At 45.3% G+C, this 19,718-nt stretch overlaps 1 protein-coding gene across 1 annotated transcript in view; it reads right to left on the bottom strand.

Annotated features, from left to right (window-relative positions):
* The window catches only part of LOC123092387 (kinesin-like protein KIN-14F), a 7,141-nt gene extending 583 nt beyond the window's left edge, over positions 1 to 6,558 (bottom strand). The window contains exons 1-18 of the mRNA XM_044514157.1: positions 6,239 to 6,558; positions 5,962 to 6,128; positions 5,755 to 5,883; positions 5,334 to 5,576; positions 5,159 to 5,230; positions 4,981 to 5,049; positions 4,779 to 4,874; positions 4,511 to 4,621; positions 4,354 to 4,435; positions 3,760 to 3,855; positions 3,472 to 3,642; positions 3,292 to 3,398; positions 3,007 to 3,185; positions 2,731 to 2,892; positions 2,375 to 2,628; positions 2,123 to 2,286; positions 1,851 to 2,039; positions 1,236 to 1,684 (exon numbers count right to left, since the gene is read on the bottom strand). Coding sequence (XP_044370092.1) covers positions 1,236 to 1,684; positions 1,851 to 2,039; positions 2,123 to 2,286; positions 2,375 to 2,628; positions 2,731 to 2,892; positions 3,007 to 3,185; positions 3,292 to 3,398; positions 3,472 to 3,642; positions 3,760 to 3,855; positions 4,354 to 4,435; positions 4,511 to 4,621; positions 4,779 to 4,874; positions 4,981 to 5,049; positions 5,159 to 5,230; positions 5,334 to 5,576; positions 5,755 to 5,883; positions 5,962 to 6,128; positions 6,239 to 6,359 — 2,861 coding nt within the window. The 5' untranslated portion in view covers positions 6,360 to 6,558. The remainder of the gene's footprint in view (positions 1 to 1,235; positions 1,685 to 1,850; positions 2,040 to 2,122; positions 2,287 to 2,374; positions 2,629 to 2,730; positions 2,893 to 3,006; positions 3,186 to 3,291; positions 3,399 to 3,471; positions 3,643 to 3,759; positions 3,856 to 4,353; positions 4,436 to 4,510; positions 4,622 to 4,778; positions 4,875 to 4,980; positions 5,050 to 5,158; positions 5,231 to 5,333; positions 5,577 to 5,754; positions 5,884 to 5,961; positions 6,129 to 6,238) is intronic.
* Positions 6,559 to 19,718: the final 13,160 nt, after the last annotated feature.

Raw genomic sequence — 19,718 nt, 5'->3', positions numbered from 1 at the left:
TATCATCAAATCTCCCGAAAAATTGATAAGCCCTATGTGGTCTGCTATTCTGTCCCAGTATATCAATCCTTAATTTCACCATTTTCAAATACATCACAAAATTGAGCAAAATTTAAATAAAACAATATGTTCAGGTAATGATTTGCTAAAAGCGTGTCCAACTAAGTTTAGACAATTCATTCAGAAGATCCAACATTAAAATTCCTATTGCCTTCTAAGAGGTGAGAGGTTACTACTTGTTCCATTCAAGGGCAAGGAAGACTTTTGGTTATATTTACTACCATTAAAGGGCAAGGAAGACTTTTGGTTACATATTGAATGAAGTACATCTGGGTATAAATAACTATCCTTCTAATGTAGATCTCGACAGAAAAATTAAAAAGTATTTCAGATACAAATCATGCAAAAAAAAAGGAGTTCAAATATCTCCAAATAATTACTCCCTCCGACCCATAATAAGTGCCGTGGTTTTAGTTCCGATCCATAATAAGTGTCGTGGTTTTAGTTCAAATTTGAACTAAAACCACGGCACTTATTATGGATCGGAGGGAGTACAAAGTAATAGACAATTCTTTAGTTCGGAAGTAGATCTTTTTTTGTAGTACTAATCTTACAATAGTATAAGAACATGTTGTTTGTACGTCATCAATGTACATTTACAGTCATAATCATATCCTACCAAAAACATTTTGAAATGAAGTACATGAAAAATCTTAGCTTCCAGTGGTAATCATCATACAAAAATATTATTTTGGTATTTATATGAGTCAAGAAAATAGTTTCACATGATGGAAAGGAATAATTAGAGCACAAAAATCTTCCTTCTCTACTCAGTAAATCACTAAAATAAAAATGCCCGTCAAAACAGTTTACTCTTGATCCATGGATGGCTAACATTAAGCTGTCCTCTTACTTCTTAGGTGGTAAGTGCGCCGTCCTAACAGAAATCTTTGATGAAACAATATGTACTTGCGGATATGCGGTCCATGCTAATGAAATTCCATAAGTCTAGAAGCTCTACAATCAAACTTGGCAAACAATATTCTCGAAATTCATTGTCATCCATGTTCATCAACGAAATTTTCCTCTTAAATGATGCACTAGCCAACCTGTATCGCCCAATCACTAATTTTACTAGGTGGCTGATCATGTGTTTTGTTTCCCATTCTACTAATCAAATTAATACACAACTTTGTTTGCTGTAATGTTAACTACATTAACGCAAATTTGCTTACCTTGTATCTGAGGCCTCTCTTATTTTCGTTTGTGGTTTCTTTATCTTTGACCCACTTTGAATAACTGAACTGTTTATGCTTGAAACATTGAACTGCCAAAGTGCATCTGATTCTGAGGAATCACTCGTTGCAACGTCAATATCATCGGAATCATCGGTATTCGTTGAGCAAAACCGAGGTCTTTGCTGCTCATCTCTCAAACCTGAATTGTATCTTTGGTAAAAGAAGTCAGGAAGAGCCGTGCTGTCTCCTTCCCAATCACCAAGAGAGTGATTGTTGTTCACCACAACCTTATCTACCCAGTCCCCACAAACTGTTTCCCTTTCTTCTCCCATCTGAAAATTCACCCTTGAATTGCTGTCTGGCCATGAAGGAGAATCATTTGATGCTAATAAATCCTGAAGGTCAAAGCTTGGTTTCTTTTGTCTCAATTTAGGATTGGGTCTAACCTGTAGAAAAATCAAACCACACATGATTGTAGAAATACTGAATGCGTCAGCTGAAAGGACAGTGAAGTACAATCAGTGCACTAAGATTACATGCAGAACTTTTACTTCTATGTGGATCATTCAATTTATGTGCAAGATCTGATGCAGAAATTAACGGCATTATTACCTCTATGTTTCCGACATCTTCCATTGGTTGCCTGAAGTTAGCTTGGCCAGGCAGCAAATCACAACTGCCTTGTCGCCTATTTGAAAAAACAGGAGAAGGCATCTTCGTGTTTAATGCTTCAGAGTGGCGAGTAATGTTTTGCTCCGATCCTGAATCTTTCATTTGTAATGCTGTTTTGAGTCGAGAAATCTGAATAGTAATAGCGATTGTGAATGTCTTGAATAATAAAGGACAGTAAGAAAGGATCATATAGTATAGTAGCAGGAAAAAACCTGCTCCTTGAGCTCTTTAACTTCTCCGGATTCTTTATTAAGTCGAGCAGCACCAAGTTCAACTGTAGAAACACGCTCGGCAAACTTCAAGGTGCTTATGGTTTCTCCTACAGCATCACTTTCAGGGCTTATATGAACAAACATCAAGGTTTTGGCCTGACCTCCTGTTAATACATTGATGTAGGACAATGAAAAACAATGCAAATTGTACTCAATAGTCTGATGTACTAAGAATTTCAGGAGTCATCTTACCAAGAGAATCTTGGAGGAGTTGTGTTAATTTACTATTCCTGTAGGGTACGTGAGCATTCTTCTGGGCAAGTGAAGCAATTACATCTCCTAAGGCTGACAATGATTTGTTAATATGCTGTGCTTCTTTTAACCTTTCTCCGGTGACCTCTGACTTGTCAACCCGTTCGCTGCCTGCAAGATCAACTAAATGCATGCAGCCACGGATAATGTTCCCTGATGTCAAATCTTTTCCTTGGACATGAACAGTTAAACAACTGCAAGTTTACAAGAATATTTCATCATATTCCATAATTAATTAATTATGTTAAATATTACTTTGAAGTAATTCTGTTGCACAGAAAAGGTTGTGAAGTCACCTGTGGGAACGACTACTCCGATCGTTTAACGCAGTGGCACCCACAGTGCGATTCCTGTGTCCAATGTTCATCAGTTCCATTACATCCATCGTAGACGCCACACGGACAAGGCTTGCATCCGGAACATTAATTCCATTTTGAGAATTATTCCGAATCTCTAATGTATATATTTGTTAAAGAAAATTATTGGTATGACAGTATAAGGATTTTCGTGCAAGCAATGTGTTAAAAAGAAACTGACACAATTTGACAGAAATATGATTTCAGTAAGGATATCTTTTGTTGAGACCATCACTGATGAGGAGATCCCTGACTTGTTCATTGTAAATCTCGATCATTTGCACAGCAATATCATAGACAAAGGTTCCTTTTCTTTTTTCAGCAAGGTTAAACAGGTCCCCAAGTGCCCGATAGTTTACACCTTGGGTTTGCTCAGTCATATTCTTGGGTCCACTCTACATAAAACCAAAAGAGAAGATTTTAAGAATAAAGAAGGTCTCCGTGATAAATAGGTATTACATACAGAAATTGTTGGCTTGTGCTATTGTCCTCACTACTCACCATTGTGAATGTCTTGCCTGATCCAGTTTGGCCGTATGCAAAGATACAAACGTTGTACCCATCAAGAACAGAGCGAATAAGGGGCTGAGTATCTAAGAATACCTCATCTGCATGGCAGAATTTCCTGTGAATTTTCTTCCACATAAGATACTGAAAAAAATTAAGGACATGGTAAAATACCTTGAGTTGAAGATGGGCCGAAAACCTTGTTGAAGCTAAACGATTTCCGTCCATCCTTTCCAGATTTAGGAGTAATAATGGTAATATTTCCATCATCAATGCAGCCCACGGTGGATGAACTTACTTGTCCAGGTAAAAAGGGTCGTATCCTACAATACACCCTGATACTACCTAGAGACAAGACATACAAAAGAAATTTCATATTTTAGGCAATATTTTTTTAGTGTACCAAAATTTTCCTTAATTGGATCAGAAACTGGGTGTAAAAATTTATTAAAACAAGCATACCTTTAAGATCTTGCACTTGATTGTACAGTTTTCTATTTTCTTCAAGAACTTTGTGGTAACCGGAGGCAGCATGTGCAAGGCTAAACAGATGCCTTCCTGAAATTAATTTTGCAAATAGTGATGTGCTAAGTGAAATTATATCAAAGTAGTAGTGAACCACCGAAAGTACACTCATATACGGAAGAGGATTTGTAGCACCGGGGTGCTCCACTCCCCTATATGAACATTAAGTTAAAAAAATACAGGGAAATTTGAAGAAAAATAATCTGTGATTTTGGGATATCAAACTTGGGTGTCCAATCTACTTTCGTGTGAAATTTCGTGAAAAAATACCAGGAAACGTATCCGTGGAAAAAAAAGACAAAAAAAATTTATGTATAGAAAAAAAACTGTTTGGATGGATTTTAGTTCAGACTGTATTTCCTTCGCCACTGATGTCTATTGGTATTTTTTCACGAAACTTCACATGGGAGTAGATTGGGCACCCAGGTTTGATATCCCCAAAATCCAGATTTTTTTTGAGTTTTGTTGGTATTTTTTAAATTTAATATTCATATAAGGGTGTGGAGCACCCAGGAGCTCCTGTGTATTTACCTAATATGTTGAGGTCCTCAGAGTACTTCATTTGTATAAACTCCATACCCGCTCTTGTTGTTTGAAGATTAGCCTTAAGATCCTATAGACAAGAAACATGAACAGCACTGTAACCGCTGTCAAGAGTTATGTAAGGAAATCAATACTAAAATACTACCTCAAGATGCTTTGACTGCTGTTGGAGAATTGAATGTTGCTTCAGTGCCACCTTCCCTGATGCTTCTTTTTTTGTTTGTTTATGCTTGGAGTAAATCTCTGATGTATCCATCTACAGAGGACAATACAAAGTTTAACGTTGGGTGAAAGCCAAAAAAATAGTATCATGGTAATCCTAACTATCACTGTTAGCAGCAGACGTACTTACTAGAGGAGTAAAATTAAAAACATTGTTGAAGCATAAAGAAGAGTAATAATCTATAGCTTGCCTTTCTCTCACTAAAATTAGGAGTGGCCTCGACGAGAACCTTAGATTTGGAGAAGCATTTGGTGCTGTCTGTGCCATTTTTCAGAGCAGCTTTCACCTGTCCCAATGGATTGATTTTGGTTAACACATTGCCAATTGCAAGCACAACGTGGAAGGATACCAAAAAGAAGAGACAAATACAGAGAAAATGACACTGGGCATACCAATTCATTTTGACTCTTCAAGCGATTCTCGAATTCATCGACGAGTTTACCCAGCATCGACTCTAAGAGCTGCATACAAACAACACAACGGATGAAAAGGGTATCCAATTGGCATATACGTATGTCCCATTGAATTAGTAAGCCATCAAATGAAAATTGGGGAAGCAGATTGACCAACCTGTGGAACTTCATCTGGCCTCTTGTCGGACAAAACCGCGCTGACCAGCATTTTCAGCGGACGTGACCTCGACTGTTTCAAGACAATAATGCATCAAGCCACTAAGCATTTAAGCAGATTCCATGTACGCATCAAATTAAGACGAAAAACAAACGTGGCAGTGCATGGAGCTAACCATGTCACCGCAATCAAGATGAGCATCGCCATTGAATCCAGCATCCTCATAGGGCGCTTCCCCCTCGTTCATTGATTGGCACCTCCGGAAAGGCTCCGAGTTCTTCCTCACCAAGGACTTGCCGGAAGCCGAGGGTTTCAAGTTCCCCCCGTATTTCCACAGCCCGGTGCCCCCGCATTGCTTCCAGTCTCCGTACGACTTCAATGCCAGCACGCAGTTCACCACCCTGGCGTTCTTCCCTCCCTGCGCTCAGAAAGGCAAAAGAGGAAGAAAAAAAAGGCGCAATCAGGGTCACAGCACAGCTCCACGAGAGAGTGCGTCTAAAGCAAAGATGCCGTCATAAGCGCTTTGCTGGAGCTGCAAGCAAGGCCGCGTGGGGGCGACTACGCGGCACACGGACGGGGGCGGCCCGACAACGAACCTGCTCCAAATCGGAGGCCTCGAAGCACGGCAAGCCGATCTCCTGCGCCGCCACCAGGAAGTTGCGCACGTTCTCGAAGTACTGGAACGCCGACAGCGCCGCGCCGTCGACCGAGTCCGCCGTGACCACCTGCGCGTAGCGTCACTTGTTGTCAGCAGAGGCGAGCGGCGGGGGCGGATCAAACTGACGAACACAACGAGCGCTTGCCTTCTGGACCGCGCCTGGGTGGACCCTGTTGAGCGCGCTGCAGAGGATCTGGCCGTTGCGGAGGCCGAGGCGGAACTCCTCCTCCGACGGCTCCTCCGGCAGGTCCCGCCCGGCGACGGCCCCCACGGTGCGTCGCAGCCACCCCGCCGCCTCGTTCCGCCTGGCCGCTGCACCAAGCGAGGCGAATTCATTCAGCAACGCGCGAGCCAGCCGAAGCGGCACAGATAACTGAAAAAACAGGTGGCGACGCGAGAGCGGGCGGGAGGGGAGCGCTGACCGGCTTCCCCCGTCCTGCGCGAGGCGAGGTCGCGGTCGCTGAGGCGGCAGCCGTGCTCCCGCAGCACGTCCTCCACCACGGCGGCCGCGGAGAGCGAGAAGAGCGACGCCGCCTCCGCCATCCGAGGCGCCCGGTTTTCGGTTTGAAAATGGACGGTGGAATTAGGCGGTCGCCGAGCCCATCAACGCTCTCCCTCTCTCTCTCTTTCTCTGCGTGGTGGTTTTGTGGGGATGGTTATAATGGAGGGAGCCGGAGAGGTGGGAGCTTTGTGGGTAGCGGCGACGCTGCTTGCTTGCCTGCTTTCCTTTCGGCTCCTTCGGGTTTAACAAACACAAACAATTGTGGTTAGTGGAGTGGAATGGGGATTTATATATTTCTCCTCTCCCCTTTCGCCTCCTCCGCCTTTCCTTGTCTTCGCCGTTCTGGGGTTTTGTTCGAGTAAAGTGCACTCTGCTCTCCACAGCCATGTTGATTTGATTGCTCTGGCTCCGCAACTATTCACTGCTTTTATTTGTTTGACACCGCTAATCACTGCCATTCTTTTCATGGCCTGTTTGGTTCCAATAAATCACCTGACTTATAAGTCAGGTGACTTAAAACCAGTGACTTATAAGTCATGCCTGTTTGGTTGTCACCTGACTTATAAGTCACCTGATACATCTTTCCACACCAATCAAACATTATGCAAGTGGTGGGACCCATGCAAAAGAAGGTGACTTATAAGTTTTAAGTTGGGGTGGAGCAATTTATGACCTATAAGTTGGGGTGATTTATAAATCGGGTCTGTTTGATAAAATAAGTCACTTTTTTTACTTTTCGACTTATAAGTTGGTGACTTATTTGGAACCAAACAAGCCCTCAATCTGCTCAGCTAAAAGACAACCACCAACAATCAGCAGTTATTATGATTCTTTTCCAATATGATCCTTGCAGGTAGGAGCGCCAACAGATGATTTGACTCTTGATGAAACATACGGTGGATACTTTTAAGGATGGGGATCAAGTACTAAACCAAATCACCAATCAATAATGTAGGACGTGGAGTTAATTTTAAAGAAAGCGTGTTGGGGCAGTCTAGGGCGTGTACAATGGAGTATTTTAAAGTAAAAAAAATCTGAAAATGAATAGAAATGTGCCTAGGATGTATAATACATTTCTGTAAGTTTTCATGTTGGAATGTGTTTTGATGCAAACTACACATTAATGGGATGTTTGGTTTGTGACTAAGATTGTCTTAACTTGCCACGCGTAACATTAGGCAAGTTCGATCAACTTATGAGTGTGTTTGGTTCAAGCCTTACCTTAGTCAAGATGCTTTTTGGCACACTAGGGCTTCGTATCACACGCTCAAAAAATATGGCAAGATTTCCTTACGTTGTGGTTGGATGTCTGTATTGGAGGCATTCGTATTGAATTGGTTTCAATACCAATTTAATAAAGAAATTGTAATGGACATGAATAAGAATTTGATTGTTTGGATAATGTATTTGATCGTTTTCGGACCGTTGTTCTGGTTCGAATGCCAAACACCCGAATTGAAAGTTTGGGATTACGAAACCCAATTCAGGACTTCAATACAAACATCCAAACGCGGCATTAGACTCACCAACTTGTCGCTCTCATTTTATTCAACCAAACTTAGGCAGGCTTGGCGAAAACAAGTATATGCGACCCAAACAACCCATAAAATACAAAATCATGTGTTTCTAGCACATGCACCATTTACGATAAAAGTGTACGATTTTTTTCGTCCAGCTCATACCAAAACGTATATCATGAAATTTTACGGATATCTTTTTTTTCTATTTTTTAGAAATTTTAAAATATAATTTTGAATTTCCAAAAAAAATGAGATGATAATTCCACAAAGGTTGATCCTACATGTTCCCGAAAAATATGCCACACGATTGCTTGCTTACATTGTGTCGGCATTTTCCGATGATACACGACATGACTTTGCCCATTTCAATACTCAAACTCAGTATATTTGACATACTAGTAAACCAAGTCACACGACTGATATGCTTTTAATTCAGAAGAAAAGGATTGATACTACTTCTCCCCACTCAAAATGCATGCGATTTTGCCAAATGGAATGGCAACTGTTCTTCCACCCATGATTTGTTTTTCTGTCATTTTTTCCTAGGCTAGGATCATTCCGTCCAACCGTACGTGCCCAGGACACGGGGACTATATATAGGAATGAAACATCCAAAGAGCAAAGTTTTTGGCAAGTTTCACGTACCATGGGCGAAATATGACCAATGCAGGAAATGAATGAGAGATGGAGTGTTACACTCAGCCGTACCTACCGTGGCCATCACTAACTAACTTTGCAGTGTACGACTAATCATTATTTTCGTTGTTGCGTGGGGGCAGCGTACGATTAATCTCGGGATCACCACCAACTCAGCATGTTTGACCTTGCCTTGCGTTACGATCCACCCAACCCGTAGGGCACTGATCTGGATAAGAAGGGACGCCACAAGATTTTTTTTCCAGCTACAGTAGTTCTTGATTCCTAAATATTTGACCTTGCCCTGCGTTACGATCCACCCAACCCGTAGGGCACTCAGAAAAGGGATTTCAGCTCGTCTTTTAGTTATTTGGCTTCTTTATTCCTTATTTTAACAAAACAAAAGAGTTACGGCTGAAGTGCATGCTATCATTAGTACTGCAATGTACTCCATCCGTTCCTAAATATTTGTTTTTCTAGATATTTCAATAAGTGACTACTTGGCGTATCTTAGCTTTATAGACAGAAGAAAGATATGTACAAGAGTTTACATCATCGCTAGGTAGTAATAAATCTATCTAGCAGATTTATAGCTTTATAGGCAGTAATATGGACACGGTGATCTCTTATCCTAATATTAGTGCTCTTGCCCAACAGCAAGTGCCACTGGTCATTGGCATTTGCATGGCCAAATGGCAATGATCAGTGGCACTTGCTGTTGGGCAAATGCCACTGAATAATGCCACTTGTTGTTGGGCAAATGTCACTGATCAGTGGCACTTGCTGTTGGGCAAGTCCACTGATCAGTGCCACTGATCAGTGGCATTTGCTTGCTTGCTTTGTTTGATACTAATACTTGTCATGTTGCCTGACAAGATTTTGAAGACTGACTGGGATGTGGCGGGTGGAGGAGCTCAGGTGGTGGCGCGCGCCGAGGATTTCATCCCCACGAACAGGTGGCTCAGGACGGTGGACCTGCCTGGCAGAATCGCCTTCATGAGCGTGCCTCGTTCAAGGGGACGATCTCTGAGGCAGGGCCACAAGGAGGAAGCCAGGGAGCCGATGCGATTCTACCAGCAGATCAAGGACAACGAGGACCTCGCCATGCTCGTCGTCCCTCCCAAGTTCGTGGAGGTGATGAACACCTGGCTGGTCATCAAGCGACTCTCGCGCGTGGTCAGGCTCTCGGCGAATAAGCGGTGCGTGTTCTGGGTGCAGGTCCAGAACTTCGAGGGCCACATGGTGCTTGGCCGGGGGTGGAACTACTTCTGCCGCCGCCACCGCATCGTCCCCGACGACCTCGTCAGTGTGCTCATCTCAGGACTCGGACTGAAGGTTCAGATCTACAACCACGACTCGTTGGTGATGTGCAGATATCGTTGCAGCAGGCACAACTGCCATGGTGGCATCAAGCAGGCTATGTAGTTAAGTTAAGTAAGGTGTTAGTGGAGAACTTTTCTAGTGTGGGGCGAGACTTGTATTGGGAACTTGTTCATATTTTGGCCAGGAGCAGCACCCTGGCACAGAGCAGGGAAGGAAGATGCCCCTGCTCTTAACCTAGACTTATACTATCTAGTTAAGTAGTTTGCTGTCATTTGCTTGCTTGTTGTGTTAAGTTTGTTGTCATTACATTGCTTGCTTTGTTTGATCTTGCTGTTGTGATGTTGCTGTTGTGCTGATCATGTGTGGTGGTAAGGCCACCACATTTGAATGGGGTGAGCAGAACACAAAAGTTGTTTGCAATCAAACAACTGAAGTTTGCATATGCTCACACCCTAAGCACAAATGCGGGCAACCAAACAACAGGGGGGTAAGTGCCTCTCGATGCGATGCAGGCAACCAAATAGGTTGCATCTGTTGTATATGAGGCTGTATTTCAGCAACCAGGCTGGCTGGAGATGGACATGCAATACAACTACTATTGCAAACTGCAACCAAACACGCCCTAAGATCTCGACGCGATACACACAACCGTGAATACAATTCATGATTTGGATGCACGATTCAATAGATAAAACATTTTGAAATAACAAATTTAGAAAAGAAAAAAAACACTACGTGCCTCCCGTAAGTGGAAAGAAATTTCACCAAAACTCTTAGGTTGCGACAAGTATCACACATGTAATATACCACTTCTCACCACCAAAGGAAGTGAGAGTGACGTTTACAAGGAGTACTCCTTAAAGTGAGTTTACTCATACTCGCCCTATTTTCCCAAATAGTCCGACACCTCTCAAACCCGGCCCATGTGTGGGCTGAGTTTGAGTAGTGTCGGATAGTCCGAACACGTCCTCCACGTCAGCCCAAATCTCACTTAACCCACCTAGGCCTCATCTGCAGCCACACTTCCCCCTTTTCCCTCTCTCATATCTCTCGTTTTTGTGAGAAGGACGAGGTTGGAGCATGGACAGTAACTCCATAGTGTCGAGGCCCTCGCCCTCGCCCTCGCCCCTCGAGCAAGTGCCCACGGCTAGAGCTCGCGCGCCTGGGACCGAGGTCCTCGTGCTCACAACCAGAGCTCGCACATCCGCATCTGAGGCACTTACAAGCCCTCATGCCTGAGTCCGCATCCGAGGAAGGAGTTGGCTCGCATGTCCGTAGTATGCTCCCTCCTGGCTGCATGGGCTGCTCTGACATGCGCGTCGTCTGTGCGATCGTAAACATCGCATTGGACATGAGCTAAATGAATGGTGCCAGATGTTTACATCTTTATGTGATGTGTGGTGGGTTCCCCGCCATGTCATCAACAAGGCAACCAATGAGGAGAGGTTTTTTCTCGAAGCATGATTCAAATTGATGCAGCAAAATGTGTGTATAGTAAAAACATTTGTGAGAAATAATGAAACACACATCCACAATGGTTGAAACAAAGTTCCCTAAAAGAAGCAAAAACAAATGTATGTAAGTAACAAAAAAAGCAACATCGATAGTTATTCAAGCAAAGAATTGGTACCCAGATCTAGACTTGGTGCATTTTTCCCCACTTAGATTGAGGAATGGAACTTTGAGTGAGGAGCTACGAGCTTTTGGTGGCATAATTTCTTGGGTCTAAAGTGTCTTAACATAGCCCCCCTCCTTTTTTCTGTTGTTATCCTCTCTCTCTGACCCATCTTGAATCAAGAGGGGCACTCGAAGTTTAGAAGTTCCATTTTGCGTTTGAGCAATATACTGCATGAGGTAAATAGCATACAGACTCACATGGAGGTTGCTGACCAACTTCTGGACACATGAGCAAAATAATAACAACATAAATAGGGTAACTTTTTCGTGTTTTTTCTCACAAATCTGAGTGTCTTTAGGATTTGGCTTGGGCAGTGATCTCCAATTATGTCATTCATTGCCCCCCCCCCTTAATAGTATGACTTCCCTATGCTTCAGACATAGAGAAAAGACTCCATGACATAAATATGTTGTCTAATTTTCCTTGGGGCGAACGGGGTGGGGGTCCCCGTCCACCTTTACTTTATTTTCGTGGGACTGAAAAATGTTCATATAACTCACGAATGTCATTAGTCCCTAACATTTGTAACCAAAGCAAAAAAATCACTGATGAGGACATCCCTACTACAAGTACACACATAGCTCTCATGGCTACACATGCTCAAGTTCTAGAAAATATAAGAACGAAACATTAGAATCACATACACATTATCAAAAATATCATGTACTTTCATTTCTAAAATCGTCTCCAATGCTCGTATGAGAATAATGTTGCATAAATTAGACATGTTTGTATTATTCAAGAAAGAAGCACCTATCATGGATGAGAGCTACAAGCGTGGGAAAATGATCAAGCTTAAAGATGCCAACAAGCATACAAGGAATGAAGACGGAGGTTCAAGTGAAGATTTGGAGAACTCAATGCCACCACAATGATGCACGAAGACATGGAAAAATACACAAGATGACACTTCATAATTTGTTGATTACCTCAATTTTGGGCGAGGTCCACATATTGTCTGAGTAAAACACTATAGACATTTTTTTGAGTTTGTATCAAGGGCGAAAATATCCACAGGGCTGGATTTGACTACCCCCTCCATGTCGGGTCGAACTCTATTCCCATCCTTTAGGGAGGTTTTATTTAGTCAAAAAGTCAGCCTTTTTCTACAATTTTCTGCAACTGACGTGTCCAATGACCCCCCCCCCCCCACAACCAAAGCACTTTTCAGGACACATATTTATATCAACACTTCATCTTTATTTGTGATATTCATATTGCTATGTTCATAGTTCATGCTTCAATCACATATAGGGATTAAACCTTCGTGGTCGAGGTGATTGTGCCGCTGTCATCGCATGTAACCTTCGGGAGATTGATCTAGTGATTGGTAAGGCGCACAAGGTTTAGTCGTATCGTCAAGTTTGATTTCCGCCCAGAATAGAAGAAGTGCTTGCGAAGAAAGATCGGGACCCACATGTGCTATCACCTACTTAGGGCATCTCCAACGCTGACCTGCAAACCGGACACCGTATCTGTCCGCAGACCGGGGAGGACCAGTACACGAATGTCGGTGTTTTGGGAACCAGGGTACCCATGAAGGAATATGCCCTAGAGGCAATAATAAAGTTGTTATTTATATTTCCTTATATCATGATAAATGTTTATTATTCATGCTAGAATTGTATTAACAGGAAACTTAGTACATGTGTGAATACATAGACAAAACATAGTGTCCCTAGTATGCCTCTACTTGACTAGCTCGTTAATCAAAGATGGTTATGTTTCCTAACCATAGACATGTGTTGTCATTTGATAAAAGGGATCACATCATTAGGAGAATGATGTGATGGACAAGACCCATCCGTTAGCTTAGCATTATGATCGTTACAGTTTCATTGCTACTGCTTTCTTCATGACTTATACGAGTTCCTCAGACTATGAGATTATGCAACTCCCGAATACCGAAGGAACACTTTGTGCGCTACCAAACGTCACAATGTAAAAGGGTGATTATAAAGGTGCTCTACAAGTGTCTCCAAAAGTGTTTGTTGGGTTGGCATAGATCGAGATTAGGATTTGTCACTCCGTGTTTCGGAGAGGTATCTCTAGGCCCTCTCGGTAATGCTCATCACTATAAGCCTTGCAAGCATTGTAACTAATGAGTTAGTTGCGGGATGAAGTATTACAGAATGAGTAAAAAGACTTGCTGGTAACGAGATTGAACTAGGTATGATGATACCGACGATCGAATCTCGGGCAAGTAACATACCGATGACAAAGGGGAAAATGTATGTTGGTATGCGGTTTGACCGATAAAGATCTTCGTAGAATATGTAGGAACCATTATGAGCATCTAGGTTCCGCTATTGTTTATTGATCGGAGATGAGTCTCGGTCATGAGTTATCAAACCCGTAGGGTCCGCACGCTTAATGTTCGATGACGATTTGTATTATGAGCTATGTGTTTTGATGACCGAAGTTTGTTCGGAGTCCCGGATGAGATCACGGATGTGACGAGGAGTCTCGAAATGGTCGAGACGTAAATATTGATATATTGGAAGGCTACATTCGGACATCGTAAAGGTTCCGAGTGATTCGAGTATTTTTCGAAGTACCGGAGAGTTACCGGAATTCGCCAGAGGAAGTTAATGGGCCTTATTGGGCTTTAGTGGAGAGAAGGAAGAAGGGCTACGAGGTGGCGCCCTGCCCAAACCGAATTGGATAAGGGGTGCCCCCCCTTTCCTTCTCCCTCTCCTTCCTTTCCTTCTTTCCTACTCCGAAAAGGAAAGGGAATCCTACTAGGACTTGGGAGTCCTAGTAGGACTCCCTACACTTGGCGCGCCCCCTAGGAGGGCTAGCCTCTCTCCCTCCCTCCTTTATATACGTGGGCAGGGGGCACTGTCGGTGTCAAAACTGGCGGATCTCGAGTAGGGGGTCCCGAACTGTGCGTCTAAGGCTAATGGTAATAGGAGGCGGGGGACATAGTGTTTACCCAGGTTCGGGCCCTCTCGGTGGAGGTAATACCCTACTTCCTACTTGATTGATCTTGATGATATGAGTATTACTAGAGTTGATCTACCACGAGATCGTAGAGGCTAAACCCTAGAAGCTAGCCTATGGTTATGATTGTTCTTGTCCTACGGACTAAACCCTCTGGTTTATATAGACATCGGAGGGGGCTAGGGTTACACAGAGTCGGTTACAGAGAAAGGAATCTTTACATCCGAATCGCCAAGCTTGCCTTCCATGTAAAGGAGAGTCTCATCCGGACACGGGACGAAGTCTTCTATCTTGTATCTTCATAGCCCAATAGTCCGGCATATGCATATAGTCCGGCTGTCCGAGGACCCCTTAATCCAGGACTCCCTCAATAGCCCCTGAACCAGGCTTCAATGATGATGAGTCCGGCACGCAAATTGTCTTCGGCATTGCAAGGCAGGTTCCTTCTCCGAATACTTCAAAGTAGATCTTGAACATAAGAATCGTGTCCGGCTCTGCAAAACAAATTCCACAATGGTAGAGGGTATAATATCCCACGAGTCCAATCTGCTGACAACTCATAGTGTGACATCATGCCACGGCCCGGTCTTTATTTGAACCGTTTTTATCCCGCCCCTCCATATTTCGAGGCGCGGCTTCATTGGCACATCTTGTCGAAGCAGAGATCGTGTCCCCTTATCAGGGGATTCTCATCAATGAGGGCATGGGTAACCTAACCGTGCCATCAGCACAGCGCTTGGGAAATAAGCGAGTTTTAGGGCGAGTAGGGAGGCGCATGATTTTTACTGCCTTTATAAAGGGATAAGGATTCCCCTCTTTCACCCATGCCCTCTTCTTCCTCTGCTCATTCATTCTCGAGCTCCAACGCCCAAGCACCCATCTCTTCCGCCCAAAAAGCACTCCAATCATGTCCGGATCTGGAGCTGGAGGCAAGTGGATGGCCTCCTCCGTCAATAAGAAGGACATCAAGAAGCTCCGGGAGGCCGGGTACTTGTCCAAAGACATCGCTCATTGGCTTCCGGCCAAGGGGCAGATCATCCCTACCCCGGGGCCCCGAGAAAGGGTGGTGTTTCTCTCCCACTTCGTCCGCGGGCTGGGATTCCCCCTCCACCCATTCGTCCGTGGACTGATGTTCTACTATGAGCTGGACTTCCATGACTTGGCCCCCAACTCCATCCTCAACATCTCGGCATTCATTGTCGTGTGTGAGGCCTTCCTCCGCATCCCACCTCACTTCGGCCTATGGCTGAAGACCTTCAATGTGAAGGCAAAGGTGGTGAGCGGCCAACAAGCGGAGTGCAGAGGAGCCATGGTGGGCAAGATGCCCAATGTCACCTGGCCCGAAGGCTCCTTTGTGGAGACTGTAAAGGGGTGGCAATCATGGTGGTTCTACATCACCGAGCCACGCGGCGCCAACTGGGCGGCGACCCCCGAATTCTGATCCGGAGTCCTCATGCGGCTCACCTCCTGGCAAGAGAAGGGTTTAGCCTGGGGATGAGCGGAAGAAGTGACTGGGCTCCACACATGTGTCCAGAACATGATTGACAAGAAAATCAAGCTTGTCAACATGGTCTAGGTCATGCTCTTCTGCCGGATTCTTCCATGCCAGAGTCGGACTTGTAATTTGTGGGAGTTCGACCCGGCCAAGCACCAGACGCTGCTGGAGCTCTTCGATATGACACACGAATACATCTGGAAGGTGCTTTCCAAGGCCGGCGAGGTACCACCTCCCACGTCCGAAGATCGCGGGCTTAGCGCAAAACGCCGGGCTAATCCGGTAAGTTCTTTTATGTTTGCAAGGTATATATTTTGCCGGCATATCTGCGGGAGGAACCTAAGCCTACATGCCAATCTTTCAGGCCTGGGTAACGATAGCAGAGCAGATCGAATGTCCGGCTCCGCTACCCGAAGATCCAGAAACGCCTCTTCTGACGAAGATGTTGTTTCCGGTGCCTAATGAGGTGTCGGAGAAGAAAGCCAAAAAGGCGGCCATGGGGACCAGAGGTGGTCTCCGACGCAAGGGTGTTTTGGACGTGATGTCCGAAGACGCCGAGACGCACTCCTCCGCCGAAGACGACGACGACGACGAGGATACCCGTTCCCCCCTCCCCCACTGGGGGGAAAAGAAGAGGAAGGCCTCCACACATGGGGAGGCCGAGGCGCCTAAGAAGGGAAAATCTCCCTTCCGGACTACTCCGCCGCAGCCACCAATAGCAGCGAGGAGCGGGAGCCTAGGGTCAAGCCCCTGGCCAAATCGTAAGTATCCGGACACGGTAATATTTACGGTTTTTTCACTTTATCGTTTTTCAATGTGTTAGACCATGCATCTGCAATCCGGCCCAGTCCAACATCGAGCTATCCTCCTCTTTGAAGAGGTCGCTGGACCCGTCGGCGATGAACAGCAGGTCCCATCCAACGGCCACCTCCCATAAGGCCGCGGACAACACCAAGGTGTTGTCTTGAAGGATACCGGGCCAAGGGGAGACCGTTCCGGTGATGCCGGAGGAAAAAAGCCCGGTTGCCGAGCACATGGGGGGAAAGACCCCTACAGACCCCAACGATGGGGTCCGCATCCAGTTTGGCCCTCAGCCGGATACAGCTCCGGAGACCCAAGTGGCTCCGGATTCGGGCGGGTAGCCTCTCCCGAACGAGAGGGGCAAGCCGCCTCCACCGGTGACCTCTGTCCATCCAGAGGCACCGGATAGATTGCTGGAAGCGCTACAAGGCGCTTCCATTATGGAAGAACACCATACTCTTATGAGTATGGTGATTGAGAAAGTCCAATCCGCCAAAAACGGACTGCCCGAAACCTGCACTAGCCTTCTAACAGGCTTTGAGGTAAGTAATATAGTTGTAAAAGAATATCACCTTGTAGATAGTAGCCCCTGATGCTCTGTTCGGTGTTCGGAAAGAAAAACCAAACATAGGGTCAAAATAATTTTCGCAGGAGTCTAACATAACATGTCTATGTGAATAAGCAGGCGTCATTGCTGGCCTCCGCCGCTCATACTATGGAGGTCTCCGGCTTGACGCGGAATCTGGAGCGGGCCGAGGAAGAACTCGGCCTCGTGAAGAAGCAGCTGGAGGACAGCCAATGTATGCACTAACCGGTGCTTTATGTTTAGGAAGGATGAAAAGTTCATACTGACTAAAGTGTCATGAACTTTATTAGGGGCTGCGACCGAAGTAGCGGCCCTCAAGAAGGCGTTAGCCGAGGCCGAGGACAAAGCGGCTAAGGAACGCGCCGCGTGCGAGAAGCAGGAGGCCCGGGTCAGTGAGGTCCAGCAAGAGCTCCAAGACACCGTCAAAAGGTACGAGTCCTTAGAGCGTGTTTTGAAGACTCAAGAGTCCGAACTTGCCAAGGCCCGCCAGAGCACGCAAGATGCCCGAGCCGAAGCCCAGAGCGCCCTCCAGGAAATCCAGGCGGCCCAGAAGATCGCGGAGGGTAAGGCTTTTATTATGCAAAGCAAGTGTGTGAAGGAAATGTTCCATTTACTTACCCGAATTTGGAGTTCTCCAAGAGCGTTTGCGGATCTGCCACGCAGCATATCCGATGCTGCAGAGTTCTTTTGAGCCGAAGAAGGGAGCTCTACGGAGAAGCTATTCTGGTCTCAATACCTTGGATCAGAACATCTGGTGCCCCTTAGTGATCAGCTAAAATAGTTGGTCGAGCTGCACAAGGCGGCCGAACTAGCCATGAAGAACCTAATAGTCCGGCTATGGCCTGCCGAGCCCATGCCCAGTAGCTAGTTCGGACTCGTGAAGCGGCTGGTCAGTGCCTGCCCTCGGCTTGATGCTGTTAAGCGGTCGGTCTGCATTGAAGGTGCACGGATGGCTTTCGCCCGTGCCAAGACGCACTAGGAGAAGATGGATGCCACGAAGTTGATGACCGAGGGTCCGCCCAAGGGCAAGGAGCATCGCAAGCCTGGGAAGTACTATGACAGTGTCATGGAGGGATCCCGCCTTGTGGCGGACCAATGTGCCAAGGATATCATTTTCCCATGAAAGCATTATTTTATCTTGTCCTGTAATATGGAACGAGGTCTTTATGTAATATAATGCTTGTTATTTAAAATTTTACCTCCTGTGCGGGCATTTATGAAATTTGAGAGTTGGCCAGTCGTCAGCTTCTGCCCCCGCGTAGCTAGTACATGGGTGTTCGGGATAAATCTAAACACTCTTTATGCAAATTTTTGGTCCTTTAAGGAGGTGTTTAGCGCAACGAACAAGGCAATCAGACTATACAACTTTATCACCCTCACTTAGACATAGGAGTTCTATAATTTTAAATTTTGGCGTAGCCCTTGGTATTCAGAAGGCCGAAGTTGGGGCGCTATACACGCCTATCCGGACAAAAACCGATTCCTCGCATAAAGCGGAAAAAATCTCTAGCAATTTGAAAACCTCTCGAACAGCTGACCAGCTCTCACTGCATCATGACAGTCAGTTTTCGGCTTTCTCTACTGAGGCGCTCATCTGGAAGAACTGGGACACAATCGCAGTAGTTCTCCATTTACTAACCTAGCCGATACAGCGGAACGTAAGGTAGCAAGCTGTGACGCCCCCGATTCAATCGTACACTAATCATACACGCAAACATGTACGATCAAGATCAGGGACTCACGGGAAGATATCACAACACAGCTCTAAAATAAAATAAGTCATACAAGCATCATAATACAAGCCAGGGGCCTCGAGGGCTCGAATACAAGTGCTCGATCATAGACGAGTCAGCGGAAGCAACAATATCTGAGTACAGACATAAGTTAAACAAGTTTGCCTTAAGAAGGCTAGCACAAACTGGGATACAGATCGAAAGAGGCGCAGGCCTCCTGCCTGAGATCCTCCTAAACTACTCCTGGTCATCGTCAGCGAGCTGCACGTAGTAGTAGGCACCTCCAGCATAGTAGGAGTCGTCGTGGAAGGTGGCGTCTGGCTCCTGGACTCCAGCATCTGGTTGCGACAACCAGAAAGAAAGGAAAGGGAGAAAGGGGGAAAGAAAGCAACCGTGAGTACTCATCCAAAGTACTTGCAAGCAAGGAACTACACTACATATGCATGGGTATATGTGTAAGGAGGCCATATCAGTGGACTAAACTGCAGAATGCCAGAATAAGAGGGGGATAGCTAGTCCTATCGAAGACTACGCTTCTGGCAGCCTCCGTCTCGCAGCATGTAGAAGAGAGTAGATTAAAGTCCTCCAAGTAGCATCTCCAAGTAGCATCTCCAAGTAGCATCTCATAGCATAATCCTACCCGGCGATCCTCCCCTCGTCGCCCTGTGGAAAAGCGATCACCGGG

This window comes from Triticum aestivum, chromosome 4B, assembly GCF_018294505.1.
Source record: "Triticum aestivum cultivar Chinese Spring chromosome 4B, IWGSC CS RefSeq v2.1, whole genome shotgun sequence".
Classification (NCBI taxonomy): Eukaryota; Viridiplantae; Streptophyta; class Magnoliopsida; order Poales; family Poaceae; genus Triticum; species Triticum aestivum.
Note: the sequence above shows the minus strand (reverse complement) of the source record. Positions and strands in the feature narration are given on the sequence as shown.